The sequence below is a fragment of the Kogia breviceps genome, chromosome 19 (assembly GCF_026419965.1).
Source record: "Kogia breviceps isolate mKogBre1 chromosome 19, mKogBre1 haplotype 1, whole genome shotgun sequence".
NCBI classification, from domain to species: Eukaryota; Metazoa; Chordata; class Mammalia; order Artiodactyla; family Physeteridae; genus Kogia; species Kogia breviceps.
In genome coordinates, this window is record NC_081328.1 from 35,023,092 (window position 1) to 35,043,676 (window position 20,585).

The 20,585-nt window shown below is 40.3% G+C and overlaps 1 protein-coding gene across 2 annotated transcripts in view; it reads left to right on the forward strand.

The window, feature by feature from the left end:
• ZNF652 (zinc finger protein 652) overlaps positions 1 to 20,585 on the forward strand; it is a 70,140-nt gene that overhangs the window by 39,900 nt on the left and 9,655 nt on the right. For both annotated transcript variants that reach the window (XM_059047079.2, XM_067020746.1), the window contains 4 exons: positions 7,892 to 9,051; positions 11,627 to 11,774; positions 12,134 to 12,249; positions 12,881 to 13,025. In XM_059047079.2, the coding sequence (XP_058903062.1) occupies positions 8,149 to 9,051; positions 11,627 to 11,774; positions 12,134 to 12,249; positions 12,881 to 13,025 (1,312 nt within the window). In that variant the 5' untranslated portion in view covers positions 7,892 to 8,148. The remainder of the gene's footprint in view (positions 1 to 7,891; positions 9,052 to 11,626; positions 11,775 to 12,133; positions 12,250 to 12,880; positions 13,026 to 20,585) is intronic.

Here is a 20,585-nt window from a genome sequence, read left to right on the forward strand (position 1 = left end):
GGGGGAAACAGAGACTCCACTCTTGGAGGGCACACACAAAGTACTGTGTGCATCAGGACCCAGGGGTGACTGAACCAGATGTACGTGCTAGTGTTGGAGGGTCTCCTGCAGAGGCAGGGGGTAGCTGTGGCTCACTGTGGGGACAATGACACTGGCAGCAGAAGTTCTGGGAAGTACTCCTTGGTGTGAGCCCTCCCAGAGTCCGCCGTTAGCCCCACCAAAGAGCCCAGGTAGGCTCCAGTGTTGGGTTGCCTCAGGCCAAACAATCAACAGGGAGGGAACCCAGCCCCACCCATCAGCAGTCAAGCGGATTAAAGTTTTACTGAGCTCTGCCCACCAGAGCAACAGTCAGGTCTACCCACCACCAGTCCCTCCCATTAGGAAACTTGCACAAGCCTCTTAGATAGACTCATCTATCAGAGGGCAGACAGCAGAAGCAAGAACTACAATCCTGCAGCCTGTGGAACAAAAACCACATTCACAGAAAGATAGACAAGATGAAAAGGCAAAGGGCTATGTACCAGATGAAGGAACAAGATAAAACCCCAGAAAAACAACTAAATGAAGTGGAGATAGGCAACCTTCCAGAAAAAGAATTCAGAATAATGATAGTGAAGATGATCCAGGACCTCGGAAAAAGAATGGCGACAAAGATCCAGAAGATGAAAGAAACGTTTAACAAAGACCTAGAAGAATTAAAGAACAAACAAACAGAGATGAACAATATGATAACTGAAATGAAAAATACACTAGAAGGAATCAATAGCAGGATAACAGAGGCAGAAGAACGGATAAGTGACCTGGAAGACAGAATTGTGGAATTCACTGTTGTGGAACAGAATAAAGAAAAAAGAATAAAAAGAAATGAAGACAGCCTAAGAGACCTCTTGGACAACATTAAAAGCAACAACATTCGCATTATCGGGGTCCCAGAAGGAGAAGAGAGAGAGAAAAGACCCGAGAAAATATTTGAAGAGATTATAGTCGAAAACTTCCCTAACATGGGAAAAGAAATAGCCACCCAAGTCCAGGAAGCGCGGAGAGTCCCATACAGGATAAACCCTGGGAGAAACATGCCGAGACAAATAGTAATCAAACTGACAAAAATTAAAAACAAAGAAAAATTATTGAAAGCAGCAAGGGAAAAATGACAAATAACATACAAGGGAACTCCCCATAAGGTTAGCAGCTGATTTCTCAGCAGAAACTCTACAAGCCAGAAGGGAGTGGCATGGTATACTTAAAGTGATGAAAGGGAAGAACCTACAACTAAGATTACTCTACCCGGCAAGGATCTCATTCAGATTCAATGGAGAAATCAAAAGCTTTACAGACATGCAAAAGCTAAGAGAATTCATTCAGCACCACCAAACCAGCTGTACAACAAATGCTAAAGGAACTTCTCTAAGTGGGAAACACAAGAGAAGAAAAGGACCTACAAAAACAAATGCAAAACAATTAAGAAAATGGTCATAGGAACATACATATTGATAATTACCTTAAACGTGAATGGATTAAATGCTCCAACTAAAAGACACAGGCTTGCTGAATGGATACAAAAACAAGACCCATCTATATGCTGTCTACAGGAGACCCACTTCAGACCTAGGGACACATACAGACTGAAAGTGAGGGGATGAAAAAAGATATTCCATGCAAATGGAAATCAAAAGAAAGCTGGAGTAGCAATACTCATATCAGATAAAATAGACTTTAAAATAAAGAATGTTACAAGAGACAAGGAAAGACACTACATAATGGTCAAGGGATCAATCCAAGAAGAAGATGTAACAATTATAAATATATATGCACCCAACATAGGAGCACCTCAATACATAAGGCAACTGGTAACAGCTATAAAAGAAGGAAATCGACAGTAAACACAATAATAGTGGGGGACGTTAACACCTCACTTACACCAATGGACAGATCATCCAAAATGAAAATAAATAAGGAAATAGACGCTTTAAATGACACAACAGACCAGATAGATTTAATTGATATTTATAGGACATTCCGTCCAAAAACAGATTACACTTTCTTCTCAAGTGCGCATGGAACATTCTCCAGGATAGATCACATCTTGGGTCACAAATCAAGCCACAGTAAATTTAAGAAAATTGAAATCCTATCAAGCATCTTTTCTGACCACAACACTATGAGATTAGAAATGAATTACAGGACTTCCCTGGTGGTGCAGTGGTTAGGAATCCGCCTGCCTTGCAGGGGACATGGTTTCGAGCCCCGGTCCGGGAAGATCCCACATGCCGCGGAGCAACTAAGCCTGTGCGCCACAACTACAGAGCCTGAGCTCTAGAGCCCACAAGCCACAACCACTGAGCCTGAGTGCCGCAACTACTGAAGCCCATGCACCTAAAGCCCATGCTCTGCAACAGGAGAAGCCACCCAATGAGAAGCCCGCAAACTGCAACAAAGAGTAGCCCCCGCTTGCCTCAACTAGAGAAAGCCCGTGCGCAGCAACAAAGACCCAAGGCAGCCAAAAAAATAAATTAATTTTTTTTAAAAAAGATGAATTACAGGGAAAAAAATGTAAAAAACACAAACACATGGAGGCTAAACAATATGTTACTAAATAACCAAGAGATCACAGAAGAAATCAAAAAGGAAATCAAAAAGTACCTACAGACAAATGACAATGAAAACACAGCAATCTAAAACCTATGGGATGCAGCAAAAGCAGTTCTAAGAGGGAAGATTATAGCTATACAGGCCTACCTCAAGAAACAAGAAAAATCTCAAATAGACAAGCTCACCTTACACCTAAAGGAAGTAGAGAAAGAAGAACAAACAAAACCCAAAGTTAGCAGAAGGAAAGAAATCATAAAGATCAGAGCAGAAATAAATGAAATAGAAACAAAGAAAACAATAGCAAAGATCCATAAAACTGAAAGCTGGTTCTTTGGAAGATAACCAAAACTGATAAACCATTAGCCAGACTCATCAAGAAAAAGAGGGAGAGGACTCAAATCAATAAAATTAGAAATGAAAAAGGAGAAGTTACAACAGACACCGCAGAAATACAAAGCATCCTAAGAGACTACAACAAGCAACTCTATGCCAATAAAATAGACCATGTGGAAGAAATGGACAAATTCTTAAAAAGGTATAACCTTCCAAGACTGAACCAGGAAGAAATAGAAAATATGAATAGACCAATCACAAGTAATGAATTGAAACTGTGATTAAAAGTCTTCCAACAAACAAAAGTCCAGGACCAGATGACTTCACAGGTGAATTCTATCAAACATTTAGAGAAGAGCTAACACCCATCCTTCTCAAACTCTTCCAAAAAATTGCAGAGGAAGGAACACTCCCAAACTCATTCTATGAGGCCACCATCACCCTGATACCAAAACCAGCCAAAGATACTACAAAAAAAGAAAATTACAGACCAATATCACTGATAAATATAGATGCAAAAATCCTCAACAAAATACTAGCAAACAGAATCCAACACCACATTAAAAGGATCATATACCATGATCAAGTGGGATTTATCCTAGGGATGCAAGGATACTTCAATGTACGCAAATCAATCAGTGTGATACACCATATTAACAAATTGAAGAATAAAAACCGTATGATCATCTCAGTAGGTGCAGAAAAAGCTTTTGACAAAATTCAACACCCATTTATGATAAAAACTCTCCAGAAAGTGGGCATAGAGGGAACCTACCTCAACATAATAAAGGCCATATATGACAAACCCACAGCAAACATCATTCTCAATGGTGAAAAACCGAAAGCGTTTCCTCCAAGATCAGGAGCAAGACAAGGGTGCCCACTCACACCACTATTATTCAACATAGTTTTGGAAGTCCTAGCCACGGCAATCAGAGAAGAAAAAGAAATGAAAGGAATCCAAATTGGAAAAGAAGAAGTAAAACTGTCACTGTTTGCAGATGACATGATACTATACATAGAGAATCCTAAAGATGCCACCAGAAAACTACTAGAGCTAATCAATAAATTTGGCAAAGTTGCAGGATACAAAATTAATGCACAGAAATCTCTTGCATTACTAAACACTAATGATGAAAAATCTGAAAGAGAAATTAATTGGAAACACTCCCATTTACCATTGCAACAGAAAGAATAAAATACCTAAGAATAAACCTACCGCGGCGGGCTTCCCTGGTGGCACAGTGGTTGACAGTCTGCCTGCCGATGTAGGGGGCGCGGGTTTGTGCCCCGGTCCGGGAGGATCCCACGTGCCGCGTGGCGGCTGGGCCTGTGGGCCATGGCCGCTTGGGCCTGTGCGTCCGGAGCCTGTGCTCCACGATGGGAGGGGCCACAGTGGTGAGAGGCCCGCATACCGGAAAAAAAAAAAAAGAAAAAAAAACCTACTGCGGCTTACCTGGTGGTGCAGTGGTTAAGAATCCGCCTGCCAATGCAGGGGCACGGGTTCGAGCCCTGGCCCAGGAAGATCCCACATGTCACGGAGCAACTGAGTCCATGTGCCACAACTACTGAGTTTGCGCTCTAGAGCTTGTGGGCCACAACTACTGAGCCCATGTGCCACAACTATTGAAGCCCACGCGCCTAGAGCCTGTGCTCCGCAACAGGAGAAGCCACTGCAGTGAGAAGCCTGTGCACAGCAACAAAGACCCAAAGTAACCAAAAATAAAAACAAGTAATAAATAAAATTTTTTTTAAAAAAAGAATAAACCTACCTAGGGAGACAAAAGACCTGTATGCAGAAATCTATAAGACACTGATGAAAGAAATCAAAGATGATACCAACAGATGGAGAGATATACCATGTTCTTGGATTGGAAGCATCAATATTGTGAAAATGACTATACTACCCAAAGCAATCTGCAGATTCAATGCAATCCCTATCAAATTACCAATGACATTTTTTACAGAACTAGAACAAAAAATCTTAAAATTTGTATGGAGACACAAAAGACCCCGAATAGCCAAAGCAGTCTTGAGGGAAAAAGACGGAGCTGGAAGAATCAGACTCCCTGACTTCAGACTACTACAAAGCTACAGTCGTCAAGACAATATGGTACTGGCACAAAAACAGAAACATAGATCAGTGGAACAAGATAGAAAGCCCGGAGATAAACCCACGCACCTATGGTCAACTAATCTATGACAAAGGAGGCAAAGATATACAATGGAGAAAAGACTGTCTCTTCAGTAAGTGGTTCTGGGGAAACTGGACAGCTACATTAAAAGAATGAAATTAGAACACTCCCTAACACCATACACAGAAATAAACTCAAAATGGATTAGAAACCTAAATGTAAGACTGGACACTATAAAACTCTTAGAGGAAAACATAGGAAAAACACTCTTTGACATAAATCACAGCAAGATCTTTTTTTCTTTTAGCAAGATCTTTTTTGTTTCACCTCCTAGAGTAATGGAAATAAAACCAAAAATAAACAAATGGGACCTAATGAAACTTCAAAGCTTTTGCACAGCAAAGGAAACCATAAACAAGACAGAAAGACAACCCTCAGAACAGGAGAAAATATTTGCAAATGAATCAACGGACAAAGGATTAATCTCCAAAATATATAAATAGCTCATGCAGCTCAATATTAAAAACACAAAACAACCCATCCAAAAATGGGCAGAAGACTTAAATAGACATTTCTCCAAAGAAGACATACAGATGGCCAAGAAGCACATGAAAAGCTGCTAAACATCACTAATTATTAGAGAAATGCAAATCAAAACTACAATGAGGTACCACCTCACACCAGTTAGAATGGGCATCATCAGAAAATCTACAAACAACAAATGCTGGAGAGGGTATGGAGAAAAGGGAACCCTCTTGCACTGTTGGTGGGAATGTAAACTGGTACAGCCACTATGGAGAACAGTATGGAGATTCCTTGAAGAACTAAAAATAGAATTACCATATGACCCAGCAATCCCACTACTGGGCATAAACCCAGAGAAAACCATAATTCAAAAAGACACATGCACCCCAATATTCATTGCAGCACTATTTACAGCACTATTTAGCCAGGTCATGGAAGCAACCTAAATGCCCATCAACAGACGAATGGATAAAGAAGATGTGGTACATATATACAATGAACATTACTCAGCCATAAAAAGGAACAAAATTGGGTCATTTGTAGAGACATGGATGGATCTAGAGACTCATACAGAGTGAAGTAAGTCAGAAAGAGAAAAACAAATATCGTATATTAACGCATGTATGTGGAACCTAGAAAAATGGTACAGATGAACTGGTTTTCAGGACAGAAATTGAGACACAGATGCAGAGAACAAATGTATGGACACCAAGGGAGGAAAGCGGTGGGGGGTGAGGGTGGTTTTGTGATGAACTGGGAGATTGGGATTGACATGTATGCACTGATGTGTATAAAATGGATGACTAATAAGGACCTGTATAAAAAAATAAAATTTAATTAAAAAAATTTTTTAAATAATAAATTTTAAGAAAGAAGAATACAAGGGGAAGGGGAAGAGGAACAGCTAAAAGGAACACTTTTGTCTCAGGTATGGGACTCAGATGGGATGGAGTAGGCAGAGGATGGCTGCTTTTTTATAAACCTTGCAGTATATTTGACTTGTAAAACTATGTATGATTTTTCTGAGTGATTACTTTGATGAAAAATTTAAAATAAGTTTAAAAATCAACCCCAAAGTTTTGTAGTGAAAATTAACTAAAAATAATAAATAATGAGCACCTTTACATAGCAGGTATTCAGTAAATACTAGTTTCCTTCCTTTTGTCAATTAGATAGGGTGTGTGCTTGCAGCGATACGCATATGACTCAGAGGTTAGGTGGTTGGCTAAGCAGCAATATGAGGTATGTCACAAAGCAATTTATGTGCCTTTCTCATCTTTTTTTTTAATGGATGGTTTTCTTTTTCTTGGAACCATATCAACCTTATGGTTACTGTTTCTTAGAATTTAGACTTCTGTGCAACTGACACATGAAAAATCACCTGGTTATTGAGTGGATCTAGAGAGCTATCATAAAACAAATTTAAACATACTTAGCGGGCTTCCCTGGTGGCGCGGTGGTTGAGAGTCCGCCTGCCGATGCAGGGGACACGGGTTTGTGTCCCAGTCTAGGAAGATCCCACGTGCCGCAGAGCGGCTGGGCCCGTGAGCCATGGCCCCTGAGCCTGTACGTCCAGAGCCTGTGCTCCACAATGGGAGAGGCCACAACGGTGAGAGGCCCTCGTACCGCTAAAAAAAAAAAAAAATAACAACTTTGAAATTACTCTAAGAAACCTGAAAACAGTCATATCTATACCTAGATTATAAATTATTTAAGGCCAGTGACATTTCTCTCTCTTCTGTAGTTGTCAATTACCTGCTTTATTTTCCTGGTCCACAGTGCCTAGCCCACTATACCTTTGTTCCATGAGCTCTCACTGTGGTGGATGGTGGTGACTGATATTGAAACGAAAACCAGCCAGCATAAGGTCCTTACATGTTTCATGGACAACACATACTGTGTAACTGGACTGTAAACTCCTTGGGGACACAGACCATATATTCTGCCATGTCAGTACGTCCAAGATAATGAATGCTATGCAAAAACAGATATTCACTGTATATATTCAGTGTATATTCATCAAATATACACTGAACACCTACTAAGTGCTGGTAGTCACTGTGCTAAGCTCTAAGAATAACTCAGTGAACTGGACAGGTAAACTGCTGTCTTAGAATTTACATTCTAACAGAATATTTGTTGAATTCATGTAACCGAGTAAAATGATGGCCCACACTGAACCAGGATAAAGAATTGTATATATAAAGAGCTTAATCATTTTAAGATACGTTTGTTGTATGATGTCAGTGCATGCTATAAGAAGGAAATAAGAGATATCTGATCTTTTTTCTCTTTGCTTTTCTTTGCAGATGAGATGCTCCACGTCATTTGCAGCTTTCTTCAAAAGAAAAATCACTAGTGCTCTGCTCTTGCCATAATACCAAACCTTTTGACATATGCTTTGGTGCTGCAACACTGGAAGAATTGCACACAGGTTCCAGGAATACCTTTTTTTTCATTTGAGTGATTCTTTGTGGATGGAAAGAGATTTGAGTCTTAATAATTACCCTGTTTTAAAGCTATTTCTCTATAGTCTGAACTGCGTAATAAATTAGGCCACTTACCAATGAGCCACACAGTCAGTCCTTGTCAGGAGCTGGTTGAAAACTGTGCTGTGCATGTAGCAGGGATGGCACAAGAAGATAGCCGTCGTGGTCAAGTGCCATCTACCTTTTATCATGGTGCCAACCAGGAACTTGACCTGTCCACCAAAGTGTACAAAAGGGAATCAGGAAGTCCTTATTCTGTGTTAGTGGACACCAAGATGAGCAAACCACATCTCCATGAAACAGAGGAGCAGCCATATTTCAGGGAGACAAGAGCAGTGTCTGATGTGCATGCTGTTAAAGAAGACCGGGAGAATTCTGATGACACAGAAGAGGAGGAGGAGGAGGAAGTCTCCTACAAAAGGGAGCAGATCATAGTGGAGGTAAACCTTAATAATCAAACATTAAATGTATCTAAAGGGGAAAAGGGTGTCTCTTCTCAGTCCAAAGAGACTCCTGTTCTTAAGACAAGCAGTGAGGAGGAAGAGGAAGAGAGTGAGGAAGAGGCCACGGATGACAGTAATGACTATGGAGAAAACGAAAGGCAGAAGAAAAAGGAGAAGATAGTGGAGAAAGTCAGCGTTACACAAAGGAGAACGAGGAGGGCTGCCTCTGTTGCCGCAGCTGCCACTTCCCCTACTCCCAGAGCTACAAGAGGTCGTAGGAAGAGTGTAGAGCCACCTAAGCGTAAGAAGCGGGCCGCAAAGGAGCCCAAAGCGCCAGTCCAGAAAGCTAAGTGTGAAGAGAAAGAGACTCTGACCTGTGAGAAGTGCCCCAGGGTGTTTAATACTCGCTGGTACCTGGAGAAGCACATGAACGTTACTCATAGGCGCATGCAGATTTGTGATAAGTGTGGCAAGAAGTTTGTCCTGGAAAGTGAGCTGTCCCTTCACCAGCAAACAGACTGTGAAAAAAATATTCAGGTAGGTTTCATCACCAAGAGGGCAAACTTTCCAGGATAGAACCTGGCTGTTCACACTCACCTGGTATCTGCCCAAGAGAATAAATACAATAGAGGCTGAAGGGACAGTTTTCACCAATTTATCTTTTTAAAAGCCCCTGCTTTGGTCTTTTCAAAAGCAGGCTTAACATTTTCTTTCAAAAGCATTAAATTTAACTGACGCTGGACTAGTGGGAACTCAGGTACATTGGAAGGGGGATCTCTTATAGGTGATTGACAAGGAGGTAAAGTCAACACCGACTTTGCACTGAGATTTACTCTTGTAAGACATGTAATGTAATTCATTCTGGCATCTTCTCTGTCAAGGTGGGAGATATCAAGTAAAGGTCAGGAGTAGAGAGAGGTCCTTTTCTAAGGTTTGAAAGGATGCCAGATGCTAGTGCAGCTGATGGGGACAAAAAGCATAATGACTCAGACTGGTGGAAATGGAAGATCTCCAGGAGTGAGTTTGCTTTTACCAGTGGAGAGATGACAACACTAAATTTGTCAAGAGGCTGAGCCCATGGGAATACGCAGACTTTAAACGAGGCTGAGCTGGTTGAAAATGTTGCCCACCTGGCAGTAGGATTATATAATGCTACTGTGCAGTATTGTTAAGGTAATAAAATATGGTATTCAAACCAGACTAGTCCTTGAAAGGACTATATTGTGATAGGTTAAGAAGTGTGCTAATTATATCATGCTGAGTGAATTATATTATGTTGAGCTATGTTGGTTTGCACATGTGAATGCATATTAATGAATAGTCATAAAAGGTAAGTCTATTGATGTCTCCAAAAGATATGTAAAATAGAAATTTCTTGTACCATATTTAAGCTAAACTTCTTTTAGAAGATGAAATTGTTTTGTTTCCGTGTGTTTCTTGGAATACTCCTGATTTAGAGTGCTCCTTGTTCTTCACGTTTCTTTCTTGCTTTTAATCGACGAGCAAGATCATTGCTTCACTTTAAAGAGGTTTTTTTAAAAATATAAATTATATTTGCTAAAAATTCACTGCTTTTTGATTCGTCAGTTGTGACTTGATCTCTGACACGCTTGGTAAATAAAAGAAGACTGAATCATGGTGCCTACCCTCCAACAACTACTGGTGCCCAGGGCCTGGTTCTGAATTGGTTGCAACAGTTCAGGCCAAAAGGAGTTCAATGCTGTGCTGCACCCTAGGGGTCAAACTTAGTTCTGTGATGATTCGTTGCTGAAAAAGGGATATCTTGATGTTTATATAGTTGTTGTTTTTTTTTACTTAAATTTGCTTCATTAAGTCCAGAAAACATTTAATAAATCCTTTTTTTGTGTGACTTTCTTCACTTTTCCTCACCATAATTTCATTTAAACTTGTATTTAGGTTTTGTGGATTCTGCTAAAAGGAACTCCTTTTGCATTTCTAATCCTGATGACCTGGTAACAAGTCAAAATTAAAACTGTGCCCTACAAAATAGCTTGTAGGGGTTGTCTGTCCTTCTCTCGAGCAGTATCCAACCAGAGGCTTATCTTTGTGACTCTTCTCAGAGTCCCTGTTTCCTGAAGGGATAATGTGTTCAGAGACCTTTATTTACAGTGAATAACAACTTGCTCCCTTCAGCATCCCAGAGTCTGATGGTTACCTAGAACTTCCTAATACTGTCTTTAACCAGAAGTATTTTATTTTGATACATGTTAGGAGAGCCTAGACTAGTGATGATCCATAATACAGGGAACTAGGCAGGACTGCCTGTGTCTCCTACAGATGCCTATGTGAGAGATCTGGGGCTGGGCTCCCCAGGAAAAGGGAGGATGAGACCAACAGCTGAGGGGTCATATTAAATTCTGCCAGGGAGAAATGTTTAATAGAGAAAATTAGATTTGGGAAAATATAATAAAATCTCAATAATTTGTGTCAATGAAGGCTCCAAATGCATTCTTTAAGCTACAAAAACATTGGTATACTTCTACAGATATATGACCATTAATGTATGCTTTATCTTGTTTTTATTTATGCTAATTTAAAATTAGTTTGTATTCTCTGGTAAACACGTATTAACTGCATAGTAACCCATGTGTAGGAAACAGCTGCTCTTGGTAATCCATATATAAAAAAAAAAAAAAAAAAAACTTGAAGGTTCTTTTCAAAGGTACAATGCTAATTCAATAAAAGCAGTCAGTTCTTTGACATTAGTGGAACTTTCTTTTTGCCTTACTTTTTGCCATTGTCTTCATACTCCCAAAGTGTCTCTAAAAAAATTCATCTTGGAAAATAGAACATAAGGATGTTGGTGTTGGAACCTGGACTCCGTGGATTTGTTTGGATTCTGGCCTGTGCCACAAATCGAAAGCACACTCATTTCATGGGACTTCCCTGGTGGTCCAGTGGTTAGGACTCGGCACTCTCACTGCCGTGTCCCAGGTTCAAGCAACCCCTGGTCAGGAGAACTAAGATCCTGCAAGCTGTGCAGCTTGGCCAAAAAATAATAATAAAGCACACCCATTTCAGCTGCCAGTCAGCAGCTGTGGCTTTCTGGAAGCTCCTATAAATAAAGATTATTTCTGTTTATCCTGCTCAGTGTGTTTCCTGTAATAAATCATTCAAGAAACTCTGGTCCCTTCATGAACATATCAAGATCGTCCATGGATATGCAGAAAAGAAATTTTCCTGTGAAATTTGTGAGAAGAAATTCTACACCATGGCTCATGTACGGAAACACATGGTTGGTAAGTTTTTTCCGTTGCTTTTCTCGTACACTTATAATTTCCCCTTGTTCTTTGGTGTGTTTCATACTTTGGATTGGGCAGGATATGAGAAACTGCCTTATTTGAATCAGTTTTGACTTGTTGAAACTAAATACAACATGTCTTCGTTAAGCATCACCAAATTGGATGGTAGAGTCTTCCACACCCAGGTTTCTTTCCAGCGTTGTTATTTTTTCCTTCAGAACTTTGCCGTTAAAGCCTCACCGATTAGAGAATAATCGATTAAGATGGTATGACCACCTTACAGTAGGACATATCTCTTTTCCCATTTGAGCCTTTTGGTGGACTGTTTTTGAGAATAAGTGCATTCTGTGTTGCAGCACACACGAAAGACATGCCATTTACCTGTGAAACCTGTGGAAAGTCATTCAAACGCAGTATGTCACTCAAGGTGCACTCCTTGCAGCACTCGGGAGAGAAGCCCTTCAGATGCGAGGTAAGGCATGTGCTGCCCGCCAGGCCCAGGCATGGGGGCTGGCTTATGTGTACGTGGTGAGCCGTGGGAGAGAGGTGTGCCTCGTGCAAGGCACAAGGCTGCGTTTCCACAGAGCCGTCAGACCCGTGCTCTGAGCGTTGTGTTATCTCACTGCTGGGTAGAGAGCGGTCACTTTTAACAGAGTTAACTCACTTAGATTAGGTTAAGTTTGGGAATAACACGTGATGAGTCATTTTACTTTTCTCAGTAATTCAGAGAAGTTAGATATACTTCAGTGATAATTATTTGAGAATCTTTCCCTTTTATTATAACTCAGCTACAGAAATATAGCAGAGCCAAATAGTTGACACGAGCAGGTTCTATTTTGAGTATGAAAAATATACCTAATCTCAGGCTATGAAAAATATACCTAATCTCAGGCTATGAAAAATATACCTAATCTCAGGCTATGTAGGGTGGACGCAGGTAAAGCTGCTATGCTTGGCATTCAAAAATCTCCACTGTGTCCAATGCAGAACTGTGACGAAAGGTTTCAGCTATGAAAAATATACCTAATCTCAGGCTATGTAGGGTGGGCGCAGGTAAAGCTGCTATGCTTGGCATTCAAAAATCTCCACTGTGTCCAATGCAGAACTGTGACGAAAGGTTTCAGTACAAGTACCAGCTACGCTCCCACATGAGCATCCACATTGGGCACAAACAGTTCATGTGCCAGTGGTGTGGCAAGGATTTCAACATGAAGCAGTACTTCGACGAACACATGAAAACACACACTGGTAAGAATTTCTTGGGAAAGGTACAGATATGTCTCAAGCCCTTGTTAATGATCACCTGTGAGTCTGTTTACTTAAAATTCTAAGCCACGAGTCTGCATTCTAAGTGCAAATTCCGCTTTAAATAAACCTGATATATAAAAATACAAATTTATAATACTGAAAAGTTAGGCTTTCGTAATTTTATTTATTTAAAAAACGATTGTTAGTGCCTTTTAACTGTGGGTTCATTCAAGATGATGGACTCTTTATTTGGGACACAGGATCTCCTGAAATTGTATGAAACTTGTTTTGCATATGTGTGTATGTTATGTTTCTAAGGAAAGGGTTCTGGGTCTTGAAAAAATGGAGGACATTGTTTTGGGGGGTTTATTTATTTATTTATTTTATTTTTGGCTGCATTTGGTCTTCATTGCTGCGTGCGGGCTTTCTCTAGTTGCCGTGAGCGGGGGCTACTCTTTTGCGGTGTGCGGGCTTCTCATTGCAGTGGCTTCTCTTGTTGCGGAGCACGGGCTCTAGGCGCACAGGCTTCAGTAGTTGTGGCACGAGGGCTCGGTAGTTGTGGCTTGTGGGCTCTACAGCGCAGGCTCAGTAGCTGTGGCGCGTGGGATGAGTTGCCCCGTGGCATGTGGGATCTTCCTGGACCAGGCTCGAACCCGTGTCCCCTGCATTGGCAGATGAATTCTTATCCACTGCGCCACCAGGGAAGTCCCTGAGGACATTGTTTTTAATAGGATACCCTCTCAATATTCTTAAAGTTTGATTGGATTTTATTTACCAAAATTCACTACTTTTTATGAACACATCCATCAAATGAGTTTAAGTAGTATTTTAACTACATTGTGTTTTCAGAGGTATATGCTTCATAGCATAGATTTGAGTCTTGAAAGCATTGGATCACACAGCCTCCAGGAAGCTGGTTAGAATAATAGCCCCCTGTAAACACTGGGGCATTGTACGTGTGTCTCATCTTGACGCTCTGGAATTAGCTGTCTTTGCACAAATTGAACAGTGTGAAACATATTTCAAGTTTCTAAATAAAATCTAATCACAGGATTCTAGGTTCTATTAGTCTACAGAGTAGCAGAGCTAGAAAGAACCACAAGAGATTATCTTAGTTAGCCTGCTTAACTAGTGGTGAGGAAATTCTGCCCATAGTTGGGCCTCTGTAGTTCCCATCTCTATTAAGTCCAAAGAAAAACACCTGCCTGGTGGGCTTCTTTCCCATTCAGACAAGGACCTCTGATTTCAAGGAATAATCTAGAGGAAGAGCCATGAGAGGAGTTTAAGTAAATTACATCTCAAAAGGTAGAAGCCTAAGTGGATAGCAGGATATATCAGAGTATTTTAACAAATTCTCCTCTTAAAATCTGGTGGTTCGGGCTTCCCTGGTGGCGCAGTAGTTGAGAGTCCACCTGCCGATGCAGGGGACACGCGTTCGTGCCCCGGTCCGGGAAGATCCCACATGCCGCGGAGCGGCTGGGCCCGTGAGCCATGGCCGCTGAGCCTGCGCGTCCGGAGCCTGTGCTCCGCAACGGGAGAGGCCACAACAGTGAGAAGCCTGCGTACCGCAAAAAAAAAAAAATTCTGGTGGCTCTTGGATAGGCTCTTAGTTCTGAGTCGCTTTTAGGGTGCAGTTTTTTGTTAATTCAGCAGGAAGCTATGGAACAAGACAGAAAATAAGTTTTTCTGAAGGCAGAAGCTGTGTCACATTCACACACGGTGCTTGGCACATAGTAGACGCCCAGTAAATGTTTGTTGCAAGATTGGAAGGAACCTCCACCACTTAAGCCTCTGCGCTCACCTCCTGTTTTCTGCCCGTCTCCCTGCGCTTCTTCCTCCCAGGTCCTCCCTCTCTCCTCTCCTTCTGCGTTTCTTACTCTTTCATCTTTCCCCTTTGTCCTTCTTTCTTTCTTCAGGCCCTTAAATGTCCATAATATGAAACTGAAGTGTACATTTGTGATTAATGTATAAGTTGAATAAAACTTTATGTTAAGTATTCTTCTTTGACCAAATAGGCAAGCTGAACAGTCCCTGTTTCTTCTAAAGGAATACAGCCACCTAAATTCACTTAAGTTTTTATTTTTCTCATTAAAAGTAGTAATACATACTTCTTAAAGTATATTAGAAAATATGAAAATTGAAATGATCTATAATCTTATCAATGAGAGATAACGACTGTTAACATTTTAGCACATATTTTTTAAATTCTATAGTTTCTTAATATACATATAGATACTATGCATAAGTGTTTATACGTTCATGTATATAGTAATAAAACAAAAGTTGGGTCTTTACGCTCTGTTACAACCTGCTTTTTATTTTACTGTATTATGTCATTAATAGTAATATCATTTTAATGGTTGTATAATAGTCCTTCTTATAAATTTGCTGTAATAATCACCATCATTTATTATGCACATATATGCTGAGTACTATCTTAAATACTTTACATACATTATCTCATTTAATCAGTATAACCTTTACAGTGCTCCTGTTAAGGATGTTATCTCCATTTTATTTAGCCAGTTCCCTATTGGACATTTAGATTATTTCTATTTCCAATTTTTCTACTGTTATAAATAATACTGTGACAAACAACTTTGTGGCTAACACATCCATGATTATTTACTTAGGATAAATTCCTAGAAATGGGATTATTAGGGCAAAGGGATGTGTATAATTTTAAGACTTGGTGGTATGTATTGCAAAATAGCCATCCACATATACTCTTACCAGCTGTGCATGAAAATACCCATTTTCCCAACCCTATCCAATGCTAAGTAAAATCATTGTTGAATTAATGGGTGAAAAATGGGTTTCTTACGGTGTTAATTTGCACTTAATTGCTAAGTAAGATTGAACATTTTTTTTCATATGCTTGTTGGGTATCAGTATATTTTCTCTTCTGATTGCTTGTGCCTTTTCTGTATTCATCTTGCCATTGCAGTGTTTGGCTTTTTCTTATTGTTTATGATAGCTCTTTATATATATATAGCTCTTTGTATATATTTTTATATATGGGACCTTGTTTAACACCGATATTAAAATTCTTTTCCCTGGTTTGCATCTGCCTTTTAGTATTGTTTGTAATGCTCAAACTGGGAAAGCGCTGGATGGTGGAGTTGGACAAACCTGGCTCTGCCACTGACTGGCAGTGTGACCTTAAGTGAATTATGCAACCCCTGTAGGCCTCTGGTTCCTTGGTACTAAATAAGGTTTGCAATAGTACCTGAAAGGATCCAAGAAGGGTTAGCTTTTAAAGAAGAAAAGGGATAGCTCTTTTAAGGCTGGATGAAACCACATTTAGAGTATGTTTTGGTGGGAGTTAAGGCCGTTGCAGGAACTGACATTGATTGGGCTGTTTCTTTGCAGTTAAAGAGAAGTGAGGTAGATCTTATCTAGGGAAGCCGACCAGCCCTCAGGCAGGGTTTCCTGGGATGGTGTGGACATGGGGTGAGTTCAACATAGAATAATTGTTGATTCTCTTTGTACCAGGCACAGTGCTAAGTGCCGAGGGATACAGGATGAATTAAGACCTGTTTTTTGCCCTCCAGGAGCTTACAGTCCAGTGATAGCGATGATGATGGTGATAGCAGCACTGAAATGCACTGAATGTCTACCATGTACCAAATACTGTTCTAAGCAGTTTCCTTGAATTTCTGACTTAGCGCCGTAACCTATTATTATTATCTTCATTTTTCAGATGAGGCTCAGAGAGTAAAGAACTTGTCCAAGGCAGTCTGACTCCAGAAACACATACTTAGTTATTCTGATACAAATTTAATGATGCAAGTAATAAAATGGAGGGATACACAGGACATCATGAGGGCAAAAAGCACCATCCCAGAGTCTGGTTCTCAGCTTCCAGAATTCGTCAGTGTACCCAGCAGATGAGGGTCAGAGGGACTGCTCTGTGCTAAACAATCTTAATAATATATAAATAAAGTTGCTAATTTACAGTGAAAAGCCTGAGTGACAAGTGGTTCCGAACTCTTATGTTCTTTGGTCTGAATATTCTTTGCCTAAAATAAATTTATATTAGAAGCTAAATTATAATCACAAGATCATCAGGGACAGAAAATTACAGCAAAGGAAGGCAATTGAATGATCTTAACTGTGAGTACCATCCTTCATGGAATCCAAGAAGCCATCAGTTTTAAGACAAACCTCATTTATAAATAGCTAAGAAAATGCTGCAAATTAAAGAATGACACGTCACCGATTGTTATGGTATATGTCAGTTTCACAGATGTAAATATTTGGGGGGAAGTGCATGTCTTAGAATTAACTAATATTTATTTATAAATATTAATTAAGAATCTACTAAACGGGGCTACTGTAGCGAACAAGACTGAAATAGTCCCTAGATTCACAGAGCTTATAGTCACGTTGGGGTGATAGACAGGCAAGGCATAACAGCGGTTTGGTGATGAGAGCACAGTAAGTACAACTAAATGAAGTTGGTTAGAGTTTGATGGATTGGGGGAGGAGGGGAGGCAGGGAGTATAATAAGACATGATACTGGAGAGCAGTAAGCAAGTACCGCATCACAGAATAAGCCATGTAGAAAAGTTTGAGCTTTATTCTGAGGACAGTGGGACGTTCTTCAGTGGTTTTAAGCAGAACGTGACACATCTGAAAGGTCGCTCTGGCTACAGTGTGGAGAGTGGATTGGAGGGTGGGAAGCAAGAACAGAGATGGTGAAACCAGTCAGGTGGATATTGCAGTAATCCAGGTGAACGATTGTAATGTTATGGTAGACCAGATATATAGATACACAGATTTCTGATGCTGCTCAAGGATATTCATAAGCAGACTGGGATGCTTGTGTTCATTGGCCAGATCACTGTTTCCTTTGAAAGTTCCAAAGACAGCTAACTAGCCAAATTCTTCCTCTTTCTATCTTCCCTGCAGATTCTGTCTTCATTTATTATGTGCATTTTTCAGACTCATTACAATACTGTTTCTTATAATTAGGTTAGCTTTATCTGTATGTAACAATTAGGTTACGTCATAAGATGTTTTGACATATGCGCTCTCTAGTTACCTTGATGGACGTAGCTGTTAGTACCTCCTCCAGCCACCCACTTACTAGCACTTCCTTAAAGTGGGACATTGTGCAGGTGGTTGATTTCAAATGTTACATTTTGATTTTTCCTTGTTTCAGCCTCACTGTAATCTTACCTTGAGGTTTCAGGGAAACCTTATCATCAGTCATTAGCACAGTTAGGAGATGGGGCCTAATGAATAATGAGAATTAGAGTTGGGTGGGATTGTGGGCTTATGTCTGGAATAACAAATGTGGAAAAATTTGGTAGGACATCAAGAAATGGTTAAAAGATTATTAAGTAGTTAAAAGGACCCATTTAAATTTGAATACATGGATTTATGGTAGGCCAGTTCTAATAACTTTTAGTCTTTCTGCGGCAAATCGTTATAGCCTAGAAGACTACAAATGAGAGATAGATGATGAGAGAGATCCAGGACTGGATCCAGGTTTGAGCACATAACAGAAGGTTACATGTGCATACATTAAGTAAACTGTCAATGAATAAAGTGTCTAGTGAACCTAGGAAGTGATTAGTGAATTAAGTGGAGAATGTTTGCTTGTATTAGACTAATAATTCAAACATTAGGTCCTTTGGTTCCGGTTCCGCATGGCTGTTAGGAAAGAAGACGGTTAACTCTGGCGAGTCAAGGAGGAAGGGGTCAAGGGGATCGATAGGTTATCAAGCAGGCGTGCTTTTAAAACATTTTACTATATAAGTAAATCATGTTTATTTTAGAAAACAGGAAGTACCTACGAGCATAAAAAATAGAGTAAAATGTCACTCATAATCCCATTATCTAGAGATGATCGCTTGTAACATTTGTTGTATTTCTTTCCATATGTTCCTACACGTATTTTTCATTAAAAATGGATAATACCATGCATACATGTTCATAACTTGCTTGTTTTACTTAATAGGCTATAGATAATAGATTATAGATTTTCATGTTAATAACTACATTTCTATGCTTTTATAATATTGTTTTTAATGGCACTCTCCATTAGATGGGTATACCACAACTGATTTAATCAATTCCATTTAACATAGAATTTGAAGTTTTTAATTGGAGGAAATGGGTTAAAAGGAAGGAACACAAGCCAGTACAGAATTTATCTAGAAAGATGAATTATGAATCACAGTGAAGAGCCTAGCAGTGGCAGTGATTGAATAATGAAAGGTAGGAAGATAAAAGAAATATTATAGTCAGCAAATAGTTCTGGTAACTATGGAGAAAACTGATCCCTCCTGAGGGTTCAATTCAGTCTCTCATGGGAAGTGAGGAAAAGTCTGGCTTCCATGGAAGGAGCAACAGGAGATGTCAGTTTTCAAAGGCAGAGAGAAGAAATAAGGACTACAATATGGATAAAGAGGAGTCTGCTCGTAGTGTTAGAAGGAGTCCCAAAGTGGAGGAAAACAGTAAGAAAATAACATTCCTTTGTGTGTTCAGGAACGCACAAAACGTTGAGGTGTAAAGCGCCGTTGTTTTACGTGTCTGGCGCCAGACTGCGGAGTTTTAAATCCTGCCTCTCCACTGGCTGTAGAACCTCCAGCAAGTTTCTTAATTTCCTCATCAGTAAAATAGGGATAATAGCATACCTACCTCATAAGGCTGTGAGGATCGCCAAAGGTTAATAAGGTGTCAAGTGATTAGAACAGTGCCAAGCACACAGTAAGACTCCATACACAATAGTTCTTATTTATACAGAGTAGAATAAGGACACCTGTTAGAAACGAAGGGAGTAATAATTGAAGTGAGAGCCAACTCTCGTAGCAGGAGCTACAGTAGAGATACAAGCTACATACACTGCGCATTGGTGAAGGAATTGATAAATACAAGCACATGGTCGCTGAAGCACCTGTAGACAGGTATTCCACACCGCACCACAGCTTTCTGGATGAAGTGACCTTGGACATGTATGCTCAGACATCATTTTGTTTCTCCCTATGGCCTGGGCAGAGAGGCAGGCAGACATAGCATAGAACTAAGCAGTAAGTCCAAAGGAAAGTTAGGAAGTTTACAAATTAATCCCTTAGAACCCAAACCTAATTCCCTCCCTAAGTGCCCTTAGCACTGGGGGGGTTTGTCTCCTTTTTGGCTCATCGCCCCAGTGGTCCTCCACCAACAATGGAAGCCTGCCGCTCAACCCTCCCCACACCCGTGGGCACTTGGAAATGGTGTGGGGACGTTCTTGATGGTCAGAATTTCTCGGGGGCATATAGGTAGTCTGGCGCCAGGACCACTGAGCGCTCTTCAGGTGTGCAGACAGCCCCACGTAATGGAGAGCCGCCTGCAGAGAAACACTGTGGTGCGAAAGCTGTGTTGTAGGGTGAGTCGGTCCAGAATTTCCCCAAATAGCAAAGTGTAAGCCGCATTCTAAGCATCATGTTCGAGTAGACGTGTGGAGACTTATTTATTACTCCACAAGACATTTTCAGCAAAGTCCTACTCTGGGTTGGAATGTCAGAAATTGCTCACAGGTCAGCTCGCCTATGCTTAGAGGCAGAGATT